Raw genomic sequence first — 20,564 nt, 5'->3', positions numbered from 1 at the left:
CGAATACAGGATATGGTAAATCCAGTTATAGAGACCTTGGAAAGCAGGGAACCAGTCTTCACCACCCAAGAGAGAGAGGACCACCTTATAAGAGGTAACGTGGACAAGAAGTACCACCTCTGTCAGGCTAGACAGCCCAAGGTTATTATGGGTGGGGTGAATATCCACCACAAAACTGGTTTAAAATTTGCTGTTGTAATCCAAATTGGCCTCCACTTCACTGGATAGATTACGCCTCCGCACTTGGTTTGACTTGTCTGGTCAGTGTTAGATGCTGACCCTAGGGTCTTTGTACTGCTGAGCTATGACCATGTCCCCTTTGTTTTTACTCCTTATTTTGAGACAGGTCTTATTAAGTTGCCCAGGTTGGCTTTGATCTCACTCTGTAGCTCAGGTAGGCCTTGAACTTGTGACCATCCTGCCTCAGTCTTCAAGTAACTAAGATTACACGAGCTTGTGCTATCAAGTCTTCCCCCAAATTATTCACTCTTCAGCAACTATTTATTGACAGGTTAACAGCTATGATATATGTTCCAAGGATAAAATGGTAAGTAATCTGGCTTTAGAGTATTTGCCTAGTATCCAAAAAGGGCCTGAGTTTGATCACAAGCAAATAAAACTCCCCGCTAAACTATGATTTTAGTATTTAGGGGAACAAGCAAAAAGCCATCAGTGAAAGTGTAGTTATGTGGTTAGCCTAGCTTGGTGATGTGTACCAATAATCCCTGCATTTAGGAGATGGAGGCAAGAGGATCCGGTGGAGGAGGCTGTCTGCTGTTACATAGGCTGTTGGTGGACTAGATGAGTCTGGAAAAAGTAGGATTTAGTTCTAAAATACAGGCTTGGAGACTCACTGAAAGTTGTTTCTTGAAAAATGAAGGATGGTAAGAGGTTTTTTTTTTAAAGACATATTTTTTTATTTTATGTGCGTTGGTGTTTTATCTGCGTGTCAGTCTGTGTGAGGGTTTCAGGTCCCCTGGAACTGGAGTTACAGTTGTGAGCTGCCATGTGGGTGCTGGGAATTGAACCCCCCCACCCCTGCCACCCTCTGGAAGAGCAGTCAGTGCTTTTAAACACTGCACTATCTCTCCAGCCCCCAAGACTTTCCTGAGAAAGAACTTAATTGTTGCCTTTTTCCATAATCTACTCATGTGGGTGTGTATGTTTCAACTTGAAGCAAATGTACTAGGTTGTATAATCATTAAAAGATAAGGTGTGTGTGGTGGGGGTGAGGGAGTGGGGGGGCTTCAGAGGTGACTCAGCAATTAAGAACACTGGCTGTTCTGCCAGATGACCCAAGACTCAAATCCCTGTACCTAGCTGGGGGTGAGGCACACTTTTTTTTCATTAAGATTTACTTTATTTGTGTATCTGAGTGTTTGGCCTGCATGTATGAATGTGCCCCTCGTGTGGAGACTAGAAGAGGGCATTGAAACTTCTGGAACTGGAGTTACAAGGGCCACTGGATGCTAGGAACTGAACCCGAGTCCTCTGCAGTAGAAGTTAACCAGTGAGCCATCTCTCCAGCCCCACAGTGGTGTAAACCTTTAGCCTCAGAAATCTGGAGGCAAAGACAAGCAGGTGTCTGTGAGCTCAAGGCCTGGTCTATATAGAGAGTTCAAGGCCAGTCAAAGCAACATAGAGTCAGATACACACACATACACAATTTGAGAGGCCACAGAAATAACACAGTGGTTAAACACAGTGGTTAAGAGCACTTGCCATTTGCTCTAACAAAGGACCCAGGTTTGTTTCCTAGCACCCATATTGAGTGGCTTGCAGACACCTGGTACTCCAGCTCCAGAGGATCTGACATAGTTTTTTGGTCTCCATGAGCACACACAGTATACTTATATGTACATATAATTTGTTTTCAGCTGTGGTGGTACATGCCTTTAGTCACAGTACTCAGTAGGTAGATAGAAGCAGGTGGATTTGAGTTTGAGGCTAGCCAGAGCTGCATAAAAAGACCCTGTGTCAAAAAACAAAACAAAAACCTTTAAAAAGTGACTTTATTATTTCATTAGTGTGTGGATGTTTTCTCCTTTGTGGGTTCCAGAGATCAAACTCAGAGTGCTGGAGTTAGAGACAGTAAGTGCCTTTACCTGGTGAGCCATCTTACCCAGAACCTGCATTCTTTCAGAAGCTCTGTAAAGCAGGTTGTCTTCATGATACTTCCATGATTTTGTAGGAATTCTTTTCTCTCATAAGTATGCATTGAAACTACACAGCTACTTGGCATATCCGTATTGTGACAGACTGAATGTAGTGCTGACATGTGGCCAGAACTGCCAGGAAGCAAGGAGATATATCAAACTATCAAGTTATATACTCTTCTTTCTTTTTAGTTAGGAAAAGTTATTTTTTACAAGATGTCAAATTACCATGTAATAAGCTCATTATTATTGTAAATTAATAACTATTAATTTTAAAAATTTTAATATATGTAGCAGTATACATTAATAGATCTTATTCACATAAATAAAATCTTATTTGAGATATTAATGATTTTTTTTTTGCTGTTGCTGAGACAGGCTGGTTTGGATGGATTTGCTCCAAGTTTTAAGTTACTTGTGAGAGACTTCTCTGCTGATTGGTCTAGAGGAGTAGGCAGTCTATGAAAGCCTATGTGTGTGGCTGTCAGGGATAGCCTCGGGACGCAGTTCGCCTTTCACCTTGTTTGAGACAGGGTTTCTTTGGCTCACCCTGATGTAAGCTGGGTTGGCTGTCCCACCAGCTTTCCGTGGTTCTCTGGCTCCACCTCCTGTCTCCTAATTGTATGCTTGGCATGCAGGGACACTGGATCTGGTTCTTACTTAGGTTCTGGGGACAGCAAGTACGCTACCTGCTGAGCTATCTCCTCAGCCTGAAAATTACTAAGTGGGGGTGAGGCGGTTGAGTGAGGATCTTGATGTGTAGCTCTTGCTGGCCTAGAATTAACAGCAGTTCTCTTGGTCTCCTGAGTGCTAGGATTACAGCTATGAGCAATCATGCCTGGCCTGAAAGCTGTTCTTCTCACCCACTACTTCAAGATGTAAGTTTAATGGATCAGCCTGAAGGTGACTTACCTGCGCTGTGGAAGTAATTTCATTCTGCCTTTTCTCTGTTCCCTTGTTAGTCAATACGAAACCACCTGCTGCTTTGCTCTTCAATATTAACAGTTCTCTTGCGCTTGTGATTTGCGCCACCATCAATGGTGGATGTGAACTGTTCACAGGCATTAGTCTAGACTGTGTTTCTTAATCAATGTTCTGTGGCAAGTCGTACAAATAGGCTAATACACTGAGACATGTATCTTGGCTCACAGGATGGTCTATGTGGCCAGGAGAACTTGGGATCACTATGTTAATTATGTTACCTCAACCAAATAGACAATAAGGTAAGCATTTGGGAATGATTTTGTATGTGTGTGCATACACAAACACACAGACGCACGCACACACGCACGCATGAGTGCACCAGAGGACAATCTCAGGTATTGTTCCTGGAGTTCCATTCTTCCTGTTTTTTGGTAGAGGGTTTCACTGACTTGGAAATTGGCCAGTAGGCTAGTCTGGCCAGCCAGAAAGCCCTAGAGATCTGACTGTCTCCACCTCCCCAGTGCTGGGATTACAAGTATGCACCACCACGGTGCCTGGCTTTTTTCACCTTTAATGTAGGTCAGAGGATCTTCTCACTTGCAAGGCACAACTTAACGATTAAATTATCTCCCCACTCACAAATTTACTTTTTCTTTCTTCCTTCCTTCTCTTCCTCTCACCCCCACCCCCTTAAAGATAAGGTCTCACTTTGTAATCCTGGTTGGCCTGGAACTTGTTATGTAAATCAGGCTGGCCTTACAATTTTTCATTGAACTCTGAACTAATGAAGGCAAGAAATGATCTCTGCTAGCTCTAGGATATTGACCATTCCAAGGTCAGATAACAATAATGATGAAAATCTTAGCTTTAATCTTAGCTTTTTAAGGTACAGTCTTCTTGCTTGGCACCGCTGAGCGTATTAGTGGACACCAAGACAGATCATCTGTTTCTAGTGAAAATGATAACAGCTGTTCCTGGAACACAGGTTCTTCATGAGACTGCAGAGTCTCCTGTAAGCCCAGACTGTCCTCAAACCTACCAGGTAACTGAGGATGAACACTGAACCCCTGATTCTTCTGTCTCCCTGTCCTGTGTACTGGGATTACAGGGAGTTCTGAGGATCAAGCTCAGGATTTGCTACTTAAGCACATTATTTCACCAACTGAACTATATCCTGATTTACTAAAGGCTATTTCTAGTGGATGTTTACTGTCAGGTACGAAACAAGGCGTGCATCTCATCATTTCATCTTTAAAATAACTCTAGAGGTGACTCATAGGGAAAGGGCACTTGCTGCCAAGCTTGACAACTCAAGTCAATCCCCAGAACCTACATCATAGAAAAAAAACCCTATTCCCACAAGTTGTCTTCTGTCCTTCATATGTGTAACCTAGCAAAGATATTTACCCTCACAACACACACACACACACATGCAGAGGGAGAGAGAGGGAAGAAAAACCATGCACACCAAGTAAATGTTTAAAAAAAATTAAAAAGCCCTTTGAGCTGATTGTGGGGTGGGGATAAATGACTTTAATACCAACACTTGGGAGGCAGGGGCAGGTGGATCTCTGAGGGTTTTTCTTTTAAGATTTATTATTTATTACATATACAGTGTTCTGCTTGCATATATACTTGCAGGCCAGAAGAGGGGACCAGATCTCATTACAGATGGTTGTGAGCCACCATGTGGTTGCTGGGAATTGAACTCAGGACCTCTGGAAGAGCAGTCAGTGCTCTTAACCTCTGAGCCATCTCTCCAGCCCGATATCTGAGATTTTGAGGCCAGCCTGCTCTACATAATTTCAGGCCAGCCAGGGAGACTTACTTCTTCCACAAAAACAGCAACCACAAAGGCTGTGTTGGGATGGAGAGGTGGCTGAGCACTTAGAGTATTAACTGCTCTTCCAGAGGAACCAGTTGGGTACCCAGTGTCTGTGTGAGGCAACTCACAAACTCTTGTAACTCCAGTTCCAGGGGCATCTGACACATCTGGCTTCTGCTTTTTCTTTTGTTTTTTTGAGACAAGTTTTTTTTAGTGTAGCCCTGACTGTCCTGGAACTTGGTCTGTAGATCAGGCTGGCCTCAAAATCACAGAGATCCTCCTGCCTCTGTCTCTGGAGTGCTGGATTAAAGGGGTACACCACCACTGTCCAACTAACAAATACTTCAAAATAAGTAGCCGGGGGTGGTGGCACACGCCTTTTATCCCAGCACTTTGGAGGCAGAAGCAGGCAGATCTCTGCAAGTTTGAGGCCAGCCTGGTCTACAACGCAAGTTCCAGGACAGCTAGGACTGTTATACAAAGTAACCTTGTTTCAGGAAAAAGAAAAAAAGTAAATAAAAAAAGTAACCATTCATAGATGCTCTCTGCTTTTGGATCTTCATACAATTCAGTCTCTGATATGGCATGGCTTCAACAACAAAATGACTGCCTTGAGTATCCTTTTTTACTTTTATTTTTTTTTTTATTTTTTTTTTTTTTTGGTTTTTCGAGACAGGGTTTCCCTGTAGTTTCTAGAGCCTGTCCTGGAACTAGCTCTTGTAGACCAGGCTGGCCTTGAACTCAGAGATCCGCCTGCCTCTGCCTCCCAAGTGCTGGGATTAAAGGCGTGGGTCACCACTGCCCAGCGTGAGTATCCTTTTGAATGCTGCTTAACCCCAGATCCAAACTGAGATCAAGTAGAGCAAGACAGTCTAGACCAGTCAGTCACCTGATGGTCACTGAATGTCATTGTTAGGGTTCCTATTGCTGTGATAAAACACTATAACCAATAGCAACTTGGGGAGGAGGTTCCATTTCCACTTCACAGACCATAACTGAGGAAAGTCAGGGCAGGAGTCCAGAGGCAGGAGCTGATGCAGAGGCCATGGAGAACCTTAGTAAATAAAAATACTGTCTATTATTTGTGTTAACAAGGACTTTGAACATAAGTTGGCAGTTAAAATATTAGCAAATAGTAGTATAGCACTAGCCATGGAAATGGGAGTGACTTACCACCTAGGTAGAGAAAGCAGATTATAGCTGTGGCTAAGTCTGTGTTATGAATAAGTGTTTCCCTTTACAGAAGAAAATAATAAATTTTTTTTTAGTGATTTTATTTTATGTGCACTGGTATTTTGCCAATGCATACGTCTGTATGAGGGCATCAAATCCCCTGGAGCTGTAGTTACAGACAGTAATGAGCTGCTATGTGGGTGCTGGGAATGGAACCTGCATCATCTGGAAGAGCAGCCAGTTCTCTTAACTGTTCTCTCCAGCCCCAGTAATAAAGTTTCTTATTCTCAATCCTCAGAGGTAATAAATGCTGAACTGGGGACTTGATTCTGAGCCAAGGAGATAGATTGGTGGGTAAAGGACGTGTCTTGAGGTGTTCGTTGTCTTCCCAGAGTCCACATAAAGCTGGACAGAGCAAGCACTTCTGCAATCCCAGTGTTCCTGCAGTGGGGTGTAATAGCTCACAGGCCCGCTGTGTGCATCCACAGTAGCAGACAACCAAGAGAACTGTCTCTAGCAAGCAGAAGGCGAAGACCGACACCTGGGGTTGTCTTTGACTTCTGCAAGTGTACACACCTATACATATGCATCACACACACACCAAACAGAAAAAGGAGGAACAATACAGTCTCCATTCTGTCTTTGACAACTAAAGTGGGGACCAGGGTACTGGAGAGATAGCTCAGTACTTAAGAGGAACCTAGGTTTGGTTTCCAGCACCCACATGGTGGCTCACAACTATCCATAACTCCAGTATCAGGGAATCAGACTAGATCTTGTCTTCTAACCTCTGAAGGCACCAGGCACACCATGGTACACATACGTACATGCAGTTAAAGCACTCACACACTTCACTAAATCTGAAAAGAACATCTTGCCCAGGATGTTACTTGAAAACATTTGAGGACTATTCAGTCCCCAGCTACAGAACAAAATGACCTGGGAGCTGGAGAGACGGCCAGTGGTTAAGGGGACTAGCTATAAAAGATCAAGAAAACTACCCTGACTCCTCAAGAACTAAATTGAGGTGGGGTTTTTCTCTGTACTGTGAGCTGGCCTCAAGTGTTCGATCTTCCTGCCTCAGCCTCCCAAGTATGGAACCACATGTATGTGCCACCACACCTGGCTTTTTTTTCCTGATGTGAGGAAAATTATCTTATTAACACTTCACTTGCTACAGAGTATTTTACATACATTGTCGTCATTATTATTATTATTATTATTATTATTATTATTATTTGTGTCTAGGGGACAGGATCTTAGTTTGTAACTATTGCTGGCTTGGAATTGGAGATCTGATTGCCTCCCCAGTGCTGGAATTAAAGATGTGAGCCACTTAGTGCATTACCACACTTGGCAATCTAAACTCTTCGTTTTGTTTCTTGTAGTTTTTCAAGATAGGATTTCTCTGTATAGCCCCAGCTGTTCTGGAACTCACAGAGATCTGCCTGCCTCTTTCTTCCAGAACGCTGGGGTTAAAGGCCTGCACCACCACTGTCCAGCTATTTTTTGTTTTTTGTTGTTTGTGTTTTTTTTTTTTTTTGCTTTTTTGTTATTTTTGGAGATAGTGTTTCTCTTTGTAGCCATGGTTGGCACCTGATTTTGCCTTAGCTGAGATTAAATGTGTGCCCCACCATACAGGGTCCAGTCTACCATTTTAAAATGAGCCTTTTCAAGTGTGTCAATGACAGATTATGAAACCAAATAACAAATTTCTAGTTCCTAGTCTTGTGCTCCCATTTTTTTCTCACATTAGTCCCTCCCTGATCATGACATAGCAAATCATAGTTAGAGTTGAATCTTCAATTTTTTTGTTATAGGTTTATTGCCAAACCCTGTGCACTCCATGTTGGCATTGAAGATAGTGTTCTCTATCGTGTTGAATCCAATGATACCCTTGAGAAGGTGTTCATATCTATTACTAAGGTAAGTAAGCAGAGAACAAGAGTCAGAAGTCACATGAAGGTTGCTCTGTAGGTGGGAATAGAGCATGCGAGAAAAGGAGATGGTTCAGGTTTGGGTGATCTGCTCAGTGGAGAGCCTTAGCCTCTCCAGCTGGAACTCCTGTACTTCACACACCTCTTAATTTACTCCTTAGCATCTACCGCTTCCTGAATTCTTCCACCCTAAACTCAAATCCTGTCTTATTTTCCCTTTTCTTGCACCAACTTCTATTCAAGATGAGGGTAGTTCTAGTGGCCTTTGTGATTTGTGTTTGTGTTTTAACATATATATGTTTTATATATGTATGTGTGAATGTGTGTGTATGAACACACACACACATATATTTTGAATTTTCTGGAAACTAGAGTTACAGGTGGTTGTGAACTACCATGTGGGTGTTGGGAATTGAACTTGGGTCCTCTGCAAGAGCAATAAGTGCTCTTAACCCCTGAGCCATCTCTCCAGCCTCAGTTTTTTGTTTTGTTTTTTAATTTGTTTTGCTTGTTTATTTGTTTTTTTGTTTTTCGAGACAGGGTTTCTCTGTAGCTTTTGGAGCCTGTCCTGGAGCTAGCTCTTGTAGACCAGGCTGGCCTCAAACTCACAGAGATCCATCCGCCTGCCTCTGCCTCCCAAGTGCCGTGAATTCAGGGCCAGCCTGATCTACAGAGCGAGTTTCAGGACAGACTCCAAAGCTACAAAGAGAAACCCTGTTGGGGAGGGGGAGAAGAAAAATAGAATTGCCATTGCAACTGTATAGAAGCTTATTAAGATGTATAGAGTTTGTCACTGGACAAATCTTCAACTTTCTTAAACTAGCTGTGTGATGTTTTTATTTGTAAGTTAATTAGAATAAAGTGAGTTTATTTAAAAATGATTTGAGGCCGAGTGGTAGTGGTGTACGCCTTTAATCCCAGCACTTGGGAGGGAAAAGCTGACAGATCTCTGTGAGCAAAGAGTACAGGTTAGATAAATGAATCTAAACAAGGGAAATCAGGATAACAGTGTTGAGACAAAACTGATCTCTAAAAATCCAAACTCAGCTTGAAGCACCTGTTAAAACAGATTCCCACAGAAACACACTAGCTTGATTTTCTTTTCCTATTAGATTCCTTCATGAGACCTGATTTTTAAATTGCATGACAGTGACTAACATTTATTTCTAGAGAATTAAAGACTCTGTGATTCTGCTGGGCATGGTGGCACACACCTTAAACCCCAATATCCCAGCACTTGAGAGGCAGAGGCAGGTGGGTCTCTGTGAGGCCAGCTTGGTCTACAGATCGAGTTCCAGGACAGCCAGGGCTGCAGAGATCCCGTCTTGAAAAGCAAAACAAAACCCTGCACTTGTATAGGTAGGTATGTACCCTCCTGCTCCTGTGATAGAAACAGTACCAGCTCACTCTATATTTACATTTGGGGATGAAATCTGGAAAAGATAAAACCACTTGAGTCACTGTGGTTGACACCTTCGCCACTCAACTAGTAAACTGGGAGTTTTGTGCAGAAAGGAGTGCTCTAACTTTGGTCACATGTCTACAGTATCCTGATGAGAAGAGGCTGGAGGGCCTATCAAAGCAACTGGACTGGGATGTCCGAAAAATCCAGTGCTGGTTTCGCCATCGGAGGAATCAGGACAAGCCTCCAACGCTGACTAAATTCTGTGAAAGCATGTATGTGTGCAGGGGGTAGATAATGAGAAGGGCGGGGGTACAGCTGGACTTTTGGGGGGTGGAAATTCATTATTAGAATAATAAAACAGACTCTAATGCCAGCTGAGTCTGGATTTTTAGAGATCAGTTTTGTCCCAATGCTGTTGTCCTGATTTCCCTTGTTTAGATTCATTTATCTAAACTGTACTCTTTGCTCACCCAGGTGGAGACTCACTTTTTATTTATGTGTATTCTGCTATGGAATTAGATTTCTCTGGTTGGTGAGTCTAAACTTTTTCTGTCCTCTTATTGTGCATCTAAATATGTCTAGATGCCCTGGTTTCTAGAAGTAAACATTAAATACTTTCAGTTGCTTATGTTTCTTAGATTTTTCTGTTGTGATGCATAGCCTCAGTGTATATCCAGTTTATATGCAGATTATATGTAGGATATATACTAACAGACTATCGTCTACCTTGGGTTTGACGTCACTAACCTCAAGGCCTACTATTTCCTCTAAATAATGTTAGTAATTAAGTCAGAGCCATACATAGTGATTTGCAGAGCCCTTCCTTAAATTCTTCTTCTTCCAAGAGGAAATGGAATTGATAATTATTTATTTGTTTTGTTTTGAAATTCGGTCTCCTATGTAGCCCTGGCTGGCTTTGGAACTTGCAAGTTAGATTAGGCTGACCTGGAACTGCTTCTCCCTCCAAAGTTCTAGGATTAAAAGCTTGTGCTATCACGCCCGCCTCACCTTAATTTTTGAGACAGGTTCTCTCTCTCACTAAGCCCATGGCTCACCTGACTTTCCCTGCCCCTCACCTGCCCTTGTGCACTGCTAGAGTTGCACAGTTCTGGTGTTTTATGTAGTAGCTGAGGATTCTAACACATTATCAGGCTTGGATAGGAAGCACTTTACCAACTGAGCTCTGGCCCTAGCTCCCAAAATGTTTCTGTTTTAAGACAAGCTGTCGATCAAGAGTGGTATGGAAACCCTGTCTTGAAAAACAAAAAACAAAAAACAAAAAACAAAAAACAAAAAAAAAGAAGAAGAAGAAGCAGCAGCAGCAGCTCTCATTATGAATTCCAGGCTTGCCTTGAACTCATGACAATCCTCCTGCCTCAGCCTCTCAAATACTGGATTTAGAGGCAAGATACTATCGTGCCTGGAATTTTTTTTTTTTTTTTTTTTTTGAGACAGGGTTCTCTGTGTAGCCTTTGCTGTCCTGGATCTCTCTCTGTTGACCAGCTGACCTCAAACTCACAAGAGATCCACCCTACTCTGTCTCCCAAGTGCTGGGGTTAAAGGGTTAAAGGTGTGTGCCACCACTTCCTGGCTTATATATTTTAATTTTGTTTGCTTGTTTTTTGCTTTTTCGAGACAGAATTTCTCTGTAGCTTTGGAGCCTATCCTGAAACTAGCTCTTATAGACCAGGCTGGCCTCACTCACAGAGTTCCACCTGCCTCTGCTGGGATTAAAGTTGTGTGTAAATGTAAAATTTTAAAAGGAAGAACAAAGAAAAGGGAAAAATATATTTAAAAGAAAGACAGAAGGAAAGAAAGAACAAAGGAACTGGAGCAACGGTCAGTGGTTAAGAAGGACTGCTTCTTTTCCAGAGGACTGAGTTCAGTCCCCAGCACCTGTGTCATTTGACTCACAGCTGCCTGTGAATCCAGCGTAGGGGAATCAACACCCATTTCTGGGTGCTGACACGTGTGGCAGACACATACTCATGAATAAATGTTAAAGGTATAAGATATAGGAAAAGTGGGGCAGGAGAGACGGCTCAAAGGTTAAGAGCACTGACTGCTCTTCAAGAGTTCAATTCCCAGCAACCACATGGTAGCTCACAACCATGTATAATAAGATCTAGTGTCCTCTTCTGGCCTGCAGGGATACATTGAGGCAGAATGTAAATCTTGGGGGGGAAAAAAAGATGTAGAAAAAGAAGAACAGAGTAAATCTAAAGCAAATTTAAAAAAAAAAAAAACAGTAAAAACTGGAAATGTAGCTCACTTAGTGAGGTCCTGGATATGATACCTAGGCTAGGACTGTGGTTTAAGGGGACAGAAATGAATGAAATAGTCATTAGGTAAATAATGGATAAAATTGATAAAGCCAAAAGTCAGTTCTCCAAAAGGTTCTGTTAAAATTAGTAACTCCATACCAGGTGTGGTGGCGTCTGCCCATGATCCAGTATTCAGTCAACTAATACATGAGGTTTGGGAGTTTAAGGCCATTTTGGGCTACATAATAAGACCCCATCTCAAAAAGAAAAAAAAGATAAACTACCTGGGAGGGAATATGAATTACTAATATGCAGAGTGTCACTATAGACTCTGGATACTACTGAAAGGTATAAAGATAGTTTTGTGAGCAATTTAAAAAATTAAGCAACAGTAAAAATAAATAAATAAACATTTGCTGAGCCTGGTAGCACACACCTTTAATCCCAGCACTCAGGAGGCAAGGCAGCCTGGTACACAGAGCAAGTTCTAGGACAGGTAGGGGATGGGAAGGAATAAAGATAGAAGGAAAGAACAAATTGCATAAAGTTGGCCTCTGATGTCTACATAAGTGCCATGGTACATGTGCATGCATGCGCACACAAACATACACCCACATATATCACATACTCATTACCTCTGGCCTCTTCAGGCAACTGCACTCTGTACACAGACAAATACACACATAAAAATGCAAGGACTCAGATTGAGAGGTAGCACATAGGTTAAGATGCATGCTGTTCTTGTAGATCTGAATTCCATTCCTAGCCACCCACATTGGGTGACGCATAATCACCTGTAGCCCTAGCTCCAGGGGATTTGATGTCCTTTCCTGGCTTCTGGGTACCTATCCACATGCACAAACTCACAAGTGTACCCATCATTTAAATAAATAAATATTGAGTCTTTTTTTAAATTTTGGGCTAGGAAGATAACTGAGTTGGTCAGGTGCTCCCCATGAAACCATGAAGGTCTGACTTGGGATCCCCAGTGCCTTTGTATATACCCCCAGACCCAGCCAGTCTTTGGTTTGTTGACACAAGGCCTCACTATGTAGTTCAAGCTGGTCCAGAACTCACTGTGTAGCCCAGACTAATCTCCAGCTCAAAATCTAATACTTGGGAGGCCAAGGCAGGAGAATTTCTGTGAGTTTAAGGCCAACCTGAGTCTCAGAAACAGAGAGGATCCAGGCAGAGACAGGTGGATCTCTGTTGAGTTCGAGGCCAGCCTGGTCTATAAGAACTAGTTCCAGGACAGGTTCCAAAGCTACACAGAAAAACCCTGTGTTGAAAAACCAAAAAAAAAAAAAAAAAAAAAAAAAAAAAAAAAAAAAAAAAAAAAAAAAAATCAATTAATAATAATAATAAACCAGATAGATTTTTTTTCTTTTCTGCCTCATTTGTTGTGATGGTTTGCTTTGGTGGTTTTTTTTTTTTGTTGTTGTTGTTGTTGTTGTTGTTGTTTTTGAGACAATGCCTCGCTAGGTAACCCTGGCTGGCTGCTAACCTGCCTTTTGGTTCAGACTGGTCTCAGAGTTGGTATTGATGCACCAGCCTCCCAAGTGCTGGGATCACTGGACCACCACTCCTCACTCTTCTCATTCTTGTACCTCTGGCTTAGAGAGAAGGTCTATATAGGATGATCCTGTGACAGTGAGGGGTGGGACTAGAGGACAACCTGGATTCTCTGTTTCTTTCTTAGACGCCTTGGTTCTGGGACACCCGACAGTGCTGGCAGAATTATCCATATCAGGTAAAATCTAGGTTGTTTCAAGACTTCATGTGTGTAAGGTAAGGTGGTGAGAGTACACTGTCAGTCCAGGTGAGGTAGCCAGGGTGTGGCTCCCTGACACTGTGGGTCGCATATTCCAGGTGTCTATATCTGGGGTCCAGAGCAGAAATACCTTAGTGAGCTTTTGTCCAGGTTATGCTTCTGCATGTCTTCTAGTATCCTGGAAAGAAAAGCAGTTCCCTAGTGTTACTAAGTTCCTTCCTGACTCAGATTCCTTTTTAAACCAGGAGCTATTAGAATCCTCATAAGGACATCTGTGTGTGTACCTTAAAAGTTTCAGGGAAATGAAAGAACTGGATTAAGGCAGTTCTGTCCAGAATTTCAGATAATGATGAGATTGTGGTGTCTGTGTTAACCTTACCTCATCTCTAGAAGTGAGAAGGAAGATGAGTGTACAGGGACGCAAAGGAAAAGGTCGACATCTCATACTGATCCAGTCTCAGCTGTTGCAGATCTTGGGAAACAGTGAAGAGGAAAAGAAATAGTGTGGGTGCTGCTGAGACGGGGGTGCACCTGCCTAGCTGCTGTTCTAGCTGCTCTTTTCTCTTCCAGCCGCTCTCAAGAGAGCTTTATTACTATTACATCATGGAACTGGCTTTCTACTGGTCTCTTATGTTCTCTCAGTTTATAGACGTTAAAAGGAAGGTAAGTTGTCAGCCCCTCAGTTGCTTTCTGTCGGTCACTACCATCATCACGATGCACTCTGCCTCATGAGAGTGGCTGTGACAGAACTGTCACTAGCTTTCTGTGGTGTTTCCAGAAATGAGACCTAACTAATGATGGACATTGTTTAAGGTGGTCAGGGCAGTGAGGAAAACAGCAAGGCCGTGGATCAATAAGCATGTTCTTTCTTTCTTTGCTCTCCTGTTCCTCTGTATCAGAGCTTGGGTAATTAGACAGAACTTGGGGTACCAAGGTCCAATTCAGAAAAAGGCTTGATTTTAGAAAACAAAAATTCAGAAGAGTGAATATGACATATACTACAAAACCCAACAAGGACAGAGTCTTTATGTTTACTTCCTTCTCCCACTCTGTTTCACTGGCAGAGGAGTTTTTATTAATTATTCCAGGTACTTTTGTTTCACTGTGACTATAGCCCCTGACAGGAGCTCTCTAAAGATGAAACGTTGGTTTTGGCTCACAGTTTGAGAGTTTCCTTCATCTTAGCAGGGAAGGTGTGGCAATAGCTCAGTTCATGGCCACAGGAGGAGTGGTGGGACAACTACCAGGAGCAGGGAAAGGGCCCTAGGAGACACTGGCCTGGTGTAGCCTTCAGAAGTCATCCCCTAACCTGCTGCTAACTGGGGCCCACCATTCCTAAAGGCTCTACAGCCTCCCAAGGTAGCTCAGCAGCTGTGCAGAAGTCACCTAGAATATGAGCCTGTCGGGGAGGACACTTCACACTTAAACCACAACATCTAATAATTATTTACATGATATAAAATATATATAACTTATATAATGTATAATATATGTGATATGTAAATAACATAATAACTACTTATTTTATTTATAAGACTTAAGTTTTTTTCAGTTTTAATTTGACATATGAACCCAAGGAAAAAGAACTTAAACCCAAAAGCTGGAAGTCTTTGCAATTAGATGAACTTTTTAGCTAATAAGCAGTTCTCTGGGACTTTTAGGGTTAATTTGGTTATGTGTCCATGTGTGAGTTCAGGTGCCCACAGAGGCTGGAAGAGGGTGTCGGATCCCTTGGCACTAGCTACAGTAGCAAGCACTTGAGAGCTACCTCACATGGGTGCTGGAGACCAAAGTGATTTTAACTGCTGAACCAAGGGAGCTTTGGGTAGCAGGCGTTCGTCCAGCCTCTCCTTTGCTGCCATTTCTTCCTAGGACTTCCTGATCATGTTTGTGCATCACTTGGCCACCATTGGGCTTATCACCTTCTCTTACATCAACAACATGGTTCGAGTGGGAACTCTGGTCATGTGCCTCCATGATTCCTCAGACTTCTTGCTGGAAGTAAGAGCCTGACTTGCTGCTTCATCTTTTTTTTTTTTTTTTTTTTTTGACATAAAACTAAACCTTTATTATTTAGAGGGGAGGGAGAGAGAGGGAGAGAGAAGAAGAGAAAGGAGAGAAAGGGACAGAGAGACAGGGGGACGCGTGCACACGCCAAGGAACAGCAGGAAGAGAGGCTGCTTCATCTTTCCACTCTCCCTTTCTTGACCTGTGAGAACTGACTTTTTCCCCAACTCAGTTTTTTTTCTTTTATCCAGGCTGCAAAGCTGGCCAATTATGCCAAATATCAGCGGCTCTGTGACACCCTCTTTGTAATCTTTAGTGCGGTTTTTATGGTTACACGTCTAGGAATCTATCCAATGTGGTAAGTGCTCAAAGTGGTGAACTCTGGCAGGTATCTAATGATAACTTTTTGCCAGCTTAGTTTTTCTATTCTCTTCTTGCCAGTCAAGCACTAAGAACCCTAGTGCCCTGCCTTTTTCTTGACCTAGATTGACCCTTTTTGTGGACTCTCACAGGACCTTGGCTGCCTTATGCAGTGTTTCTAGTGAGTCGGGTGTGTACGTTGTTTACTCCTGGCTTCTCTTGCTGTTTCTACTGGCAGTCTTCAGTCTGTGCTTAAGTCACTATCGCTTCTTTGCCCTCTTTTGCATTGGCTACAGGGATTCCTGCTTTTCTTGCTTTGATCGTGCTGTATGCCCCCTTCCTCCTCCTGACCAGCACAGACTTGTGCACGCATTTCTCTTCTATACTCATTACCTAGACTACAAACTTAGTGACTGTGCTGGAAATTTGGCTTAGTCTCAGCAAATCAACCACTTACTGCTCTCTGTCCCTAAGAATCTAAACCATTCCTAGGGTTTGGTTATAGGCCTATTGCTGTCCCAGTATTGGGAAGCTGCATATTTGAAGTGATTGATAGTAAGTTACCTCATCACTTCCTAAGATTCCATTTCTTCCTCTTTTTTTTTAATATTTATTTATTTATTTATTGGTATTCTGCCTGTGTGTATGCCTGTAGGCCAGAAGAGGGCACCAGACCCCATTACAGATGGTTGTGAGCCACCATGTGGTTGCTGGGAATTGAACTCAGGACCTTTGGAAGAGCAGGCAATGCTCTTAACCTCTGAGCCATCTCTCCAGCCCCCCATTTCTTCCTCTTATCTCAGAAGGTAAAAACACTTAGGCTCCTGTGTTTACTTTTATTCCCTATGAAAGAATATTCCTGTTATTGCACTAATGTAAAGTGTGCAGAAGAAACCCAGAAGACTGTCCAGAGGATTCAGCTTCCCTCTGTCTAACTAGCCTCTAGAGTCTGACTGTTGTCTCTTCTTCCTAGGATTCTGAACACAACCCTCTTTGAGAGTTGGGAAATGATTGGGCCCTACCCCTCCTGGTGGCTCTTCAATGGCCTTCTCCTGATCCTACAGGTTCTGCATGTCATCTGGTCCTACTTAATTGCACGAATTGCTTTTAAAGCCTTGATCCGAGGAAAGGTAAGACTGGAGTGCCCTTCTTTGGACCGTGTAGGAGCATGGGTATTACGCAGCAAACCTAGGGACCCGCAGTTACAGGAGCAGCCCACAGTCAGGCTGGGGATGCAGCTCAGTCATTAGCGTGCCGTGTAAAAACCTGGCTTTGGTTCCAATACCACAGAAACCAGGCCTGGTGCCATGTGCATGCCAGCAATCCCATTGCTAGGGAGGTGATGCAGGAAAATCAGAAGTTCAGGTCTACCTTTGCTACATAGTGAGTTTGAGGCCCAACTGGAATACTTGACACCCTGTCTCAAAAATAAACAAAAAAAGAATGGCTATCAATGGAGAACTGCAGATAGAAACTGGAAAGCCAGATGCTTGGGATGTCTAGGAACTGTGTGGTAGCTCACTAGCTGTTCTGAGGTGACCATGCTGCAATACACAAGATTGGTTTATATTTGGAACTAAACATCTGCCTTGCTCACTGTCTGGAGGAAAAGTCTTCAGTGAACACGTGTTTGGTTTTTAGTGCACAGAACACAAAGAAAGATACCCCTGCCTTTTAGGACAGTACACCTAGCTAACTCCAACCCCAGGAGGCACCATTTAATGACAGGACATAATTGAAATCTGCAAGTTTTAAAGCAGACAGACTGTCAAGCCAGAACGCTGTCAGTTATGCAGAATTCCAAGTGGGTCAAGCTCTGCTAGAGATGTTAGTTCCAGACTGCACAGATGATGTAACCTTGGTATTTATTATGTCTCGTCATTGTTCCTGATGGCTGTGGTTGGTTTCAGGACTTGTGTGGTGTGCCTGTGCATCTTGTAGCTCCTGGACATCTCTCTTCTCCTCCGCCGTTCTTTCCTGACTAGGTGACCTACCCAGGGAGGACTAGACCCAGACTCTGCCTTCTGCTCTCCTTTCAGCTCCTCCCTCTTTTCTATGCCTGCTGGGATCTGCACAGTTTCATCCTTTGCATGTAAGTGCATCTGTGCTTCTAGTGTTGAGAGAAGTACCTGTCTGAATGGGTCCTCCTTCCCGCTGTCCTTCCTGGTCCCATCTGTCTCGGTCTCCTTCCCGCTGTCCTTCCTGGTCCCATCTGTCTCAGAATGTGCTCACTTGCCCAGCTTAACCTATGTGACTGTTGTTGACTGGAGCTGAAGTTACCAAAGTCAAGGACTAAGTCTAGTCTTTAATGTGTTTTGCTTTTGAGCTTTTCCACCTCAGGTCTGGAGATGTTCTGCCCTCTGGTGGGAATCCCCTAGACATCAGGTGACCACAGCTCCTGATCAGAGTTCAGAGTCAGCAGCTGCAGTTACTGCGGTCACAGAACTCATCTAAAACAAATGTCTTTCCTTTGTAACAACAGCTAGAACTGTGTCCCTTCACCACAGAGCTTTGTAAACAGTGCTACATTGCTGCTTGTGTGTTGAAAGGGTCATCGTCCTAACACAGGTTTCACTGGTTTCCTCTCCTTTTATTTTATGGCCCAGTATAGAGAATTTGAAACCCTTTGTGCAGGGCGACTAATTGGAAAATGCACCCATAATCTAAACCTTTCATTTGAAAATAACAAAACAAAGAGCACATGTAAAAGGCAAAGTCAGCATTGGGAAAGCTCTCCGAGAGCACTGTCTCTCCACCCAGTCTTGACTTTACAGCGTCTAGGGATGCCCAGTAACAGCAGAACTACTGAAAAAGTGTCATGGAGCCGGGCGGTGGTGGCGCACGCCTTTAATCCCAGCACTCGGGAGGCAGAGGCAGTTGGATCTCTGAGTTCGAGGCCAGCCTGGTCTACAAGAGCTAGTTCCAGGACAGGCTCTAGAAACTACAGGGAAACCCTGTCTCGAAAAACCAAAAAAAAAAAAAAAAGTGTCATGGATCCGTATGAGGAATAAAGCGGAACTCGGGATAACCAGGATGGATAAATGCAGTGCCCACGGTCATCAGAGATAAAACCATGACAGCAGTCGTTTGTATTGGCCTTCCAGTTCTTTGTGGTGGAAGAGGGGAAAGGGGCTGGAGCTTTCCTCACGAAAAGCAGGCAAAATGTACTCACAGTGGCACCCAATGGTTTAGATAATATCTTGAATCAGCTGTCACCCGAATATAGGCTAGATCAGAAACTGTGCAAAAGTGACTTTTCTGAGATTGGTCCTGTGATTTTATGAAGAGTAGCATAATTACTGCCTTCGGTCCTGCCCCACTCAGGTGTCTAAGGATGATCGCAGTGACGTAGAGAGCAGCTCAGAGGAAGAAGATGAGACCAGCCACACAAACAACCTCTCTGGCCGCAGCTCCAGCAATGGTGCCAACTGTGTGAATGGCCACATGGGAGGCAGCCACTGGGCTGGAGAGCATGGGACTTGTACGGCTGTTGGCAGCCCACTCTTTGGGGCCTCCCCACATCTGCAGGCCTGCGACTAGATGGACTGCAAGGCACTGAGGAGGAGCAAAGAAACAGTTTCATGTTTTAAAGAAACTCTGCTGTTTTGTATTTAATGCCCCTGGTCCTTTCAGTAATGTTATTTGCTCTGTGTTTGTGTGTGTTTGTGTGTTTGTGCATTGTGCATGTGGATGAGTTTCATCGACAGGTTTGGGGCACAATTCTGGGCCACTAGGCGTGGCCTAGTCACTTCTGAACCCACCTCAAACCAGCGTCGGCTGCGTCTTGAATTACGCTGTTTGTCTCCAGACCATCTGCGTCCTTGTCCCACGGCTCTTGAGGCTCTAAGTTCCTGGTCCATATAAATAAATGGTGCCACCAGATCCAGCTCCAGACCTTGGGAACAGTTCTTCTGGAGCAGGACGCAGTGTTTCACCTGATGAAGAACTTTGGCTAGATACCCAGGACCACTGTGGCCTCTAGCTACATCTCCTTCCTACCATCTGATAGTGACAGGGACAACTACTCATGCCCTGCTTTTTACTCACTGGTACGCAGGGAGGGGGTGGAAAGGATGAGCTGAGATATGGAGAGCAGCAGCCACTAGGTGTGCTGTTAACGGTTTTATACTATTGTTTACTCTTCTGTGATTAAAGTGTTTCGACTCTTCTCTACTGTCCTCATCTCTTTGGTGACTGTCATTAATATCCTGGTTAAATTTGGGGTTATTTGTTTGGAGACAGGGTCTGCAAGACTGGCCTCAGACCTGACAACCTGCTGCCTGAACCTCCTCGGTGCTGGGCTTACAGACATACACCATAAGATTTTTTTCCACTAGGGCTGGAAAGATGGTTTAGCTGTTAAGAGCACAGACTGGCCGGGCGGTGGTGGCGCACGCCTTTAATCCCAGCACTCGGGAGGCAGAGGCAGGCGGATCTCTGTGAGTTCGAGACCAGCCTGGTCTACAAGAGCTAGTTCCAGGACAGGCTCCAAAGCCACAGAGAAACCCTGTCTCGAAAAACCAAAAAAAAAAAAAAAAAAAAAAAAAAAGAGCACAGACTGCTTTTGCAGGGGTTTGGTTTCTAGCACCCAGCCATATAGGGTAGCTCAAAACTGCCCATAACTCCAGTTCTGAGGATTTGATGTGGGCTTCATCGTCACCTGTATGGGTGTATACATACACATAAAGTAAGTTTTTAAAAATAATTATTTCTAATTCAAGAAAAATTTGGACATCAAAATT

The 20,564-nt window shown here is 43.5% G+C and overlaps 1 protein-coding gene across 1 annotated transcript in view; it reads left to right on the top strand.

Annotated features, from left to right (window-relative positions):
* Cers5 (ceramide synthase 5) overlaps window positions 1-19,991 on the top strand; it is a 29,022-nt gene extending 9,031 nt beyond the window's left edge. Inside the window, exons 2-10 of the mRNA XM_038343268.1 lie at window positions 7,899-8,004; window positions 9,562-9,692; window positions 9,895-9,952; window positions 13,384-13,434; window positions 14,026-14,118; window positions 15,328-15,456; window positions 15,714-15,820; window positions 16,796-16,952; window positions 19,147-19,991. Of these exons, the coding sequence (XP_038199196.1) occupies window positions 7,899-8,004; window positions 9,562-9,692; window positions 9,895-9,952; window positions 13,384-13,434; window positions 14,026-14,118; window positions 15,328-15,456; window positions 15,714-15,820; window positions 16,796-16,952; window positions 19,147-19,362 (1,048 nt within the window). The 3' untranslated portion in view covers window positions 19,363-19,991. The remainder of the gene's footprint in view (window positions 1-7,898; window positions 8,005-9,561; window positions 9,693-9,894; window positions 9,953-13,383; window positions 13,435-14,025; window positions 14,119-15,327; window positions 15,457-15,713; window positions 15,821-16,795; window positions 16,953-19,146) is intronic.
* The last annotated feature ends 573 nt before the right edge of the window (window positions 19,992-20,564 follow it).

Source organism: Arvicola amphibius, chromosome 9 (assembly GCF_903992535.2).
Source record: "Arvicola amphibius chromosome 9, mArvAmp1.2, whole genome shotgun sequence".
NCBI lineage: Eukaryota > Metazoa > Chordata > Mammalia > Rodentia > Cricetidae > Arvicola > Arvicola amphibius.
Note: the sequence above shows the minus strand (reverse complement) of the source record. Positions and strands in the feature narration are given on the sequence as shown.